The following is a 9,955-nucleotide window of genomic DNA, read 5'->3' on the forward strand; positions in this document are numbered from 1 at the left end:
AGGACCAACAGACTAAAGCTGCCTATCGCTTCTTCTATAATCTACTCAACCATTACCTGCACTACAGCTGGGTCAGAGTGTCAACATCAAGCTTGACGAAGAGAAAAGCTGGAAAACTCCTGCAAAAGTCATTGCTAAGGCACCAGAGCCCAGGTCCTATTACGTGCAGACAGAGCAGGACACGCTTGCCCACAGGAACAGGAGACACCTTCAAGTTGTGCCAGAGTCACCTGTGCCACCTACAGCAGTAGTGACTCGTGACTTAAGCACTGACTCCTCACGTGACATGGGCCAGGCTTCGATTCCTCTTGGTGCCCCTGTCACTGCAACTTCTGTTGTGCCTCTTAGCCCAAGGTCTACTCCAAAGAGTAGGCTGGGAGAGCAATCAAACCACCTACTAGGTTCAAAGATTATATTGCAAAGTAAAAAATTTTTTTAAAAAAAAGGAAAAGAAAAGGGAAAAGTTGATGTCTTATGTCATGTACAGATTACAGCTGTTTTGTAAAAGACAAAAGAGAGAGAGATGTAAGGGCAGGTGAAATGCTATTTTTTTTGTCCGTTATGACATATGGGAAATGTATTTGAGTTTCACTATTGCACTGAACTGTGGTATACGTTTGTTATACAATTCATTCTAAAGTTAGAAGCTACTGTTACAGTGTATTAAGTGCATTTTCAGAGGGCTACTTTAAAAGAGGAAGATGTGATGTGATTTAGTTGTAGGATGTTATATTGCGTTACACCACAAGATGTCACTGTGTGTATTGTGGGCTAAGAGAAGTGGGGGCTCCTGGGTAATGCTATCTTTGTTGTGGCTAGCAAAGTAGCAACCGTTGCGTGTTGATATGTTGGCTACAAGCTGTATTGTACCTCCTGAATAAAATGAGCAAGAAGTTACATCGAGTGAGTCTGTGAACTTCATGACAGTACCCATGTGGTAACACATGTTATCACATGTGGACACATGTGGACACAAGTGGACACGTGGAAACACATGGGCAATTCGTGTGGTTTTTCTGTAAGGGTGGCTTTGGCGACTCTTGCAGTATAATTGGGAAAGATAGCAACTGTCTCCCCATTATATCGAAGTGGAGCACGGGTGCGTGCTCGCCATGTTGTGTGTTGTGTGTAAAAAGTGTGACGAATAAAGGAATTCTTCTTCTTAAACACACACAATAGCCTACATTAGTTTCTCCTTGTTAATAAAACAATCTATCGTAGGTCTCTTACATTCTGTCACTGGTTAGCAGTAAACTTATGAACAATCTTCAAATTGGTGTTCAGGTGGTGCAGCAGACTGCAGGTCTTGAAATGCAGACTTTGGGCTGCCATCCGGACCCCTGCACAAAAGGGAGATACTGATAGCAGTCAGCGCACTCAAAAAAGTCAACTCTGTGCTTATTATTATTAGTCACAGCAAACATTAAAAAGAAAATATGACTCTTGCACACACACATATATTTATTTATTTATTTATTCATCATAAATCTGATCAGGTGCCATAATGGAAGACTGTCCTCATTAGAAAATCAGCAGCAACAGTCATTTGGTCAAACACTGAAAAACAATATTTATCTTTTTGTCCAGCAACCTGTAGTGGTCAATTGAATAATGATTCTAAGAAGCAACAGCGGAAATAGTGTGAAACATTTGATGCCAGAGGAGGTTAGGGTGGATGGTGCGGAGTACAAAGTGTCTCCCTTTGACATTCAAAACTGGGTTCGGGTTTTACTAAAAGATTATGGTTTTGGTTAAAATAACTACTTCCTTAAAACAATCAAGATTGGTTGTTGGTTTCACACAGGCATTGATCCCCAGTCCCCTCCCTTTAACTAACATCACTATTGTTCCCTAGTGTTAACCATGTGGATCTAGCTGCCTTAACTTGAAGGTGGTAGAGGAGAATGTATAAATGTGTATTTTTACATGGATACCTCTTTTGGAAGGCATAAATAAGCAATGCCATCCTAACAATGGGACTGTCAGATCAGAAAACATGAAAATATGCTGGCGACATAAAAGAGGATGAACCCATGGCACTTTTTGTCTTTTGCCAATGTCAGGTCAAAGTTCCCACTTTCCGCAGAAGATATATCTATAACTGATTACCACAAAAAATAACAAGAAAGTTATTTGGAAAAGCACAAATAATGCAATGGACACAGATATTTCATCTGATTTGCTCATCATTATTCAGGGAAAGAGACAGTTCCACGAATGGATAAAAGGTTGCAGCCCACCACCCTGTGAGCGCTAAGTGCCATAAATCAAACACACCCAAGATGTTGTATGACAGATCAAGCTGGATCTGGTAATGCTCAAAGTTGTGCGTGCACTATGTGGTATATAAAAACTATGTGTTGGTAGCTGCAGCCACTCTGGACTTTACATTGTTTGTACAGGTCTGTGTTGTCCACTTCATTGATGTTTTATTCTGCTGTTAAAGTGGCAGAAATTTCATTTCTGTAGCCTAATTTTACTTGTTGCAAGTTATGTCCAGAGTTTTCAGTCAGTTCATAAAACTTTGTTACAAAATAAAAACATACATAAGTGATGGGGAGATGAGAAGTGCACTATCAGGATGTATAAATATATTTAATACTTAATTGTATGTCAATATTATATGTTTGTTGCTTAGAAGACACAACAATTGCATTGCCAATTAAAATTTGGTTAGAAAAGAAAATACATTTGCCCTACTTAACATGACACCTGGTATAAACCATGCTCACTTGGTCTCCTACCTGAATATACATATGCAGACATAATTTTGTTGGATGAACAGATACAGGTACAGATAGTGACATCTCTGTGCACCTCTAACTGTCACTCATGCTGCACTTGATTTGTTATTAGCTTCTGTATGTGTTAACAGAGCACTTGTGGAGAGCTACTTGTTCTTGAGATTTGAGAATTTGCGTTTTATGATCTGTCTGTGATGGCTTTCCCTGGCCCAGACCATTCGCATCATATCAGTTCTGCCTAAGCGTTGATGCTGTGGAGCAACCATTCTAGCTGCCTGTCTGTGCTTATCAGCTAGCTTGGGGAACTGCTGGGTGTACAGTCGGTCTGTGTACTGGAGTTCTGGAATAATAAGTCTCAGGCATTTTCTTTCGGATTGTATATCTATGTGTGTGTTTAGATTGTAGCCTTGAATGACAGCCGCTCCATACTGGAACGGCTTCAGTCCCACATCTTTTATCTGGGGAGGGTCGACTGCCCTTCCATCTTTCAGACAGGTGTTTGCTAGTTTAGCCTGCAGCTCTCTCAACTGACATAGTTCCATCTTCATCTGCTCTTGCCCAACCAGACTATCCACTTTGTGCCAGAAAGTGGTGTTAAAGTGCAGGTAAATTCTCCAGTCTAAAGCATTCCACCTCTTGATTTTCTCTGCAGTGTTTGGTAGAAGTGTGTGACGGGTTTGTTCACTGCGACTGTTAAGTTTAAAGGAAACCACATCTTCCAGGGACCAGCACAGGGCATGCTTGAGCAGGATCATGGACTCATCGAAATATTCAGATATAAGAATAAGGTGGAAATCCCGCTGAATGGCTGCAATAGCCATGCTGGCTCTCTCCTCTAGATCTTCAGTATCAGCTGCCACATTATTGTCAAAGCCAAAGTCAAAAGCCATTATATTGTGAGCATATTGGTTGTTCATCACTGATGAGTTGTAGTTTCTCCAGCTGTTGTCTAGGAAATTGTCCAGACTGTGACTCTTATGGAAGGCTGGGATGCTCTTATAGTAAATAAAGATGGACTCCATCATGGCCACGGGATGCCTCAGGATAGAAAAGAAGAAGGTATCCTTAGGCATCACTTTCGCCACCTGGGACATAACATATGAAGACATTTATTTTAGAGCACATTTGAACACTTTTTAAAAATGGAACAGAAATTTGTTTTACTTCTACAGGTTAGAAAAATGTAATCTAAAGAAACTGGTGAATCATCTTTTGGCAAACTCTAAATGTTGTGTTATGTTGGGCCCTGTGTGGGTTAGCACTCTAACATTTAAGATCAATTTGGGCAACTAAGTGGAGCCCATAAGGTTTGTGCAGAAGAGTCATTCTTAATTTATATTGATACCATACTATATGTGAGACAATACCGTAAGTGGGGAACATATACACTCATTGGTCACTTTATTAGGTACACCTGTTCAATTGCTTGTTAACACAAATAGCTACTCAGCCAATTACATGGCAGCAACTCAATGCTTTTAGGCATGCAGACATGGTCAAGACAACTTGCTGAAGTTGAAACTGAGCATCAGAATGGGAAAGAAAGGGGACTTTGAACTTGGTAGGTTGTTGGTGCCAGACAGGCTGGTTTGAGTATTTCAGAAACTGCTGATCTACTGGGATTTTCATGCACAAGCATCTCTAGGGTTTACAGAGAATGGTTCAAAAAAGAGAAAATATCGAGAGAGCAGCAGTTGTGTGGACGAAAATACCTTGTTGATGTCAGAGGTCAGAGGAGAAGGGGCAGACTGGTTTGAGATGATAGAAAGGCAACAGTAACTCAAATAGCCACTCAACCAAGGTATGCAGAATATCATCGCTAAACGCAGAAGACATCGAACCTTGAAGCAGATGGGCTACAGCAGCAGAAGACCACACTGGGTGCCACTCCTAAGAACAGGAAACTGAGGCTACAATTCACACAGACTCCCCAAAATTGGACAATAGAAGATTGGAAAAATATTGCTTTGTCTGATGAGTCTCGTTATCAGCTGCAACATTCAGATGGTAGGGTCAGAATTTGGCATAAACAGCATGAAAGCATGGATCTATCCTGCCTTGTATCAACAGTTCAGGCTGCTGCTGGTGGTGTAATAGTGTGGGGGATTTTTTCTTGGCACCCTTTGGGCCCCTCAGTACCAACTGAGCATAGTTTAAAAGCCACGGCTTACCTGAGTATTGTTGCTGACCATGTCCATCCCTTCATGACCACAGTGCACCCATCTTCTGATGGCTACTTCCAGCAGGATAATGCACCATTGCACAATGTTTCTTGAACATGACAATGAGTTCACTGTACTCTAATGGCCTCTACAGTCACCAAATCTCAATCCAACAGAGCACCTTTAGGGATGTGGTAGAAAGGGAGATTCACATCATGGATGTGCAGCCAACAATCTGCAGCAACTGCGTGATGCTATCATGTCAATATGGACCAAAATCTCTGAGGAATGTTCCCACCACCTTGTTGAAAGTATGCCACGAAGAATTAAAGCAGTTCTGAAAGCAGAATGGGGTCCAACCCAGTACCAGCAAGGTGTACCTAATAAAGTGGCCAGTTAGTGTATGTGCACACCCTAGAGCACACCCTGAGCACATTAACAACCCACATGGGCAGGCCCACATAGAGCCTTTCAGAATTCATGAAGGTTGCAAAAAGGAGGATTAAATACCAGTCCACCACCAACCAATGGGCATGGGCATAAGTGAAAATGAAACAATAGCACACATGTGAGTCAGCATCTCCATTGGTACCCCACATTAGTAAGCAATGTATTGCCATTTAAGCCCCATTAGGGCAACTAAATGGGGCCTTTAAAAATATGCGCAGTGGCATCTTATTTAACTCATCTTGATACCACATTAAGCACTCCATTAATGCCATGCCTTGGTCCAAACAGTAGTTCAAATTGGGTACATGTGTATGGGTTTTTTTATTTTATTTTATTTTTTGGTATTGTTCTTTTGTGTTTCTGATGTCTCATTATGTCTTTATTTTTGTACAGGTGTGCAGGTGGGTTTTGCAGTAGTGCAGCTGATCGGCATCCTGCAATTAGCTTGTGAGTTTTTAAGCTCTGCGTTTACTTGCTTCTGGTTGTCAGGTTGTCTTGGTATTCTTGGTAATCTTGGTAACCTTGGTATCATATTTTGTGCTTGTGGTCTCTGTTTCCTGAATCATCGTTCCTGGTGAGGTTTGTGCTGTCATGCAGCTGCTGTTTTTTCCTGTGCCTGTTTATAGATTACTATTTCTGCCTGCCCCCCCTCCATAGTTGTTTACTATTATGTTTTTGGGACTCTCTTAGTTTGCTTGTGAATTTTTGCGTTTTTTCCTCCTGTAGAGAAATTTTGGTTAATTATTCCTTTGTTTAGGCTGCACGGTGGCGCAGCAGGTAGTGCGGGTGCCTCACAGCAAGAAGGTTGCCGGTTCGATCCCCGGGTCAGGCGGGGCCTTTCTGTGTGAAGTTTGCATGTTCTTCCCGTGCATGCGTGGGTTCTCTCCGGGCACTCCGGCTTCCTCCCACAGACCAAAAACATGCTCATTAGGTTAATTGATGACTCTAAATTGTCCGTAGGTGTGAGTGTGAGCGTGAATGTTTGTTTGTCCTTGTATGTGGCCCTGCAATCGGCTGGCGACCGGTTCAGGGTGTACCCCGCCTCTCGCCCATTGTAGCTGGGATAGGCTCCAGCCCCCCGCAACCCCGAAAGGGATAAGCGGTATAGATAATGGATGGATGGATATTCCTTTGTTTACTTAATAAAAACCGTTTAAGGGCCACCTGGGTTTTTGTCCTCTGTGCCTTGGCATTAGAGTCATTTTTTGGCAAAGTGGTTTCCAGACATAACAATGTGAGTCCTATGAATGATCACACGGGCCCCAAATATAGCTCGTCTTTGCCCCAGCAACCTATTACGATCCTACAGACCTGTTTTTCTCCCAGTGTGTCTCCTTTCTTTCTTCATTGTTATTTTTGCCTGTCTGTTCTCCCTTGTTTGTTTAGCTGGGTGTTCACCTACACCCAGTCAGCTCCGCCTCCTCAGGTGTTCACCTGACACGCATTATTCTGATTAGGCACAGAATAAAAGGAGAGAGCTCTTTCCTACTTCCTACCTGTTGCCGGATTGTCCTGAATCCCTGGCGGTGTCTTTGTTCGTCTCATTGTGAGTACTACACTACACTATCACTTCATCTTGCGAGTTGCTAATGCTAACTATTTTGGGACTGCCACTAAAAGTGTGCTTTTGTGTTTCAGTGTCTTTCTGCCGCTTCAGCCTCAAACCTGCTTTGTCGGAGCTCCCTAATGCCACATTTCCACTAGCGCGGCTCGACTCGACTCTACTCTACCCGGTTTTGTGTTTTCATTAGGGATAGTACCTGGTACCCAATACTATTTTTAGTACCTGCTCTGGCGAGGTTCCAAGCGAGTAAAAGCGATACTATATGTGTGACGTCAATAGCCTGTCGGCCACTGATTGGCCGGAGAGTGTCGTCACTGGTCTGCGACGTCCAACACCGGAAAAACAATCCCGCCCCCTCCATTGTAACGCCGGGCAACAGCAACCGCTGACTTTATTCTTTATTCTCACTCGAGGGAAATGGCTGCTTGGTTTCTTCTCTTGCTTTGTGTGTGACAAAAAGCCACAAACCGAGCAGCAAATACAACATCGCCTCGATGTCCTCCATTGTTTGTCGGCTCTGTTTGCGTCGCGTACAAATTGACGTCATGGCAGTTTCGCGCAGCCGTGGTACGACCCCGCCTACGTTGAGGAGGTACTATGAAGTACTCAATTGTAATGGAAACTCAACCAAACCAAGTAGAGTAGAGTAGAACCGAGTCGAGTAGAGCTGGAACTGTGTAATGGAAATGCGCCATTGGTTTCTGTCCTACTCCTTTTGAGTGTGCCTTTTGTTATTTATCGTCCACTCCTTATGAGTGTCTTTTTTGTTGTTGCACCATTTGTGTTTAAAATAAATGATATTTATTGTTATATATTTGTCTCTGGTCTGCATCTTACTCTAACAAATTACTTAGGTGAAAAGCCTAACACAACCCACATTTAGAGTCCCATGTGAGCCCACATGGAGCTGACTGACACATTTCTAGATGTCAGTCAGTTTTCCCAAATGGGGCCCAAATGCCAGCCCTTTATTAACCAATGTGGGGTCTACATGGACATGTTAATTGGGCTCCTCGGTAACATAGATCCATTACATTTCTTATGGATATTTTCTCATTTTTATTGATCACCTTCACACAGACAATGTGAACGGTATTAATTGAGCACTTGACAAAATATTTTTCATAAAGTCATATTTTGTAAGGTGGCTGTGGCCACATGTTCAAGTATCCTGGAGCAAGATACTGAACCCAAAATTGCTCCTGATGCTATGCCATTGTGTGTGAATGGTTACAAGTTCGTAATTAGCAGGTGGCCTAGCCACCATTGTATGAATGTGTGTTAATAGTGAATGCAAACTTGCGTTGTAAAAACGGCTTTGAGTGGTTGTCAAACTAGAAAAGTGCTATACAAATGTAGTCCATTTACTATTTACCATTTCATCTGAGTTTTATTCTGGAACCACACAGTATATCCAGTTCTACCTTACCCATATTCAGACCCTAAAGACCTTCACATGTTGCCCATTACAAGCTTGTTTCCTCATTTAGTCATCATTCAGCCCATCTGAGGTCCACATGAACATGTCGACTGTGTTGTAAATCATTCTACACAATTAAAAAAAAAAATTCATGAAACTCACCTCAGACTTTCTGAACCTCATGTGGTTGCACATGATGTGGAACTCTCTCACACTTCTGCTGCTGAAACCTTCCACAAAGTGTGAAGCAAAGAAGAGTGGGTAAAACAACTGACTGTGTTTGTTCAGAGGGAGGGCAAAGGTCAAGTTCCTACTTTCACCATAGCGATACAGGATGTTTAAAATAGTGCTGCTTGCTGTTTTGTGTGTCTTGAGGAAAACAATGTGAGACTTTGGGTGACAAGACGCTTTAGCATGGACAGTATTGATGTGAGCCATTAAAAAACTGTATGGGGTGGGAGTGTTGAGCTTTTTGTCTGTGCTTGCAGTTAAACCTTTCCTAGTTCTGTAGAGGACTAAAGAACCTGGAAGTCCAAGTTTTAGCTTATTTCCATTTTTTTGTAGAAGCAGCTGTCCAGGCGAAAGTTTCCTTGATTCCATCTGAGAGCTTGTAGAAAGGCTGACAGTTTTATCCACATGTCTTGACAGAATATAATCTGATTGCTTTGCATATCCCTCAGTGTGAAGATGAAGATCTTTAGTTCTTTCTGTCTGAAATGGCTTCATGTCTGGCTTTACTGCCAGTGAAAACTTAGAATGGGGGCCCTCCCAGACATTTTGCAGACGTGGAAACAGGTGCTGTTTGTTGACAGTGAACCTCAGATGTGGGAATCCTATCAGCTTGTCACTCCTGTAAGAAGTCATGAACACAGTCAGTATGATATAATGTAGCAAGCATTTATTTTATTTTATTATTTTTTTTTTTTACTTTTTTTTAGGGTTCAAAATACTCATGTTACCAGCAAATGCAGTTGGTATCTTGTCAGTTTGTCATACAAATTATATTGTAGTTTACACTGAAAAACAGATAAGACTATATTTTAAAAGAGTCCTACAGTTCAAAAGATTTCCCATGATCATAGAGTTATGACTTTCCTTGAATATGTAACTCAAAAGGCACGTGTCTCATCATAAATGAATTGTGATCTTAGACACAAATGGATAATTAATCAGAAAATGATGTTTATTCACATTCTATTATGTTATGGTTTCATATTCTTTGGAATATGTGCTAGTAGATCAATAATTCCTCTTAAAAATTCTTTTCTTTTACATCAACTTTGTTCACAGCAAAACATTTTGCCCCACAGCTGCCATATTATTATTGCAATATTAACTGAATTTTTAACTGAACCTTTTGAACATCAAACCTTAGCACTGACCCAATGATTTAAAAACTATGATGATATGACGTACATGACATGTTATTCATTTTGAATTTCATTATAATTTCAGGTGGCAAACATGTGGAATTAATTGTGGATTACTATGTGAAGGGTGATATGTACTGCAGTAAGTCTCTGGCCTTGTCATGCTCCATAAGGAAACATGAAGATCAGCAGAGTGTAGCAGAGCAGGGGAACAGTTGCAGCAGCAGCAGTAGCAGTAGTACCAA

The 9,955-nt window shown here is 41.6% G+C and overlaps 1 protein-coding gene across 1 annotated transcript; it reads right to left on the reverse strand.

Annotated features, from left to right (window-relative positions):
* Positions 1–2,747: 2,747 nt before the first annotated feature.
* Positions 2,748–8,945, reverse strand: gal3st2 (galactose-3-O-sulfotransferase 2). The gene is made up of 2 exons (XM_070970830.1): positions 8,503–8,945; positions 2,748–3,829 (listed from the first exon to the last, which is right to left on the reverse strand). The coding sequence occupies exons 1-2, from the start codon at positions 8,938–8,940 to the stop codon at positions 2,891–2,893; spliced, it is 1,377 nt and encodes a 458-aa protein (XP_070826931.1). The 5' UTR covers positions 8,941–8,945; the 3' UTR covers positions 2,748–2,890.
* Between the last annotated feature and the right edge of the window lie 1,010 nt (positions 8,946–9,955).

Source organism: Chaetodon trifascialis, chromosome 9, assembly GCF_039877785.1.
Source record: "Chaetodon trifascialis isolate fChaTrf1 chromosome 9, fChaTrf1.hap1, whole genome shotgun sequence".
Taxonomy (NCBI): Eukaryota; Metazoa; Chordata; class Actinopteri; order Chaetodontiformes; family Chaetodontidae; genus Chaetodon; species Chaetodon trifascialis.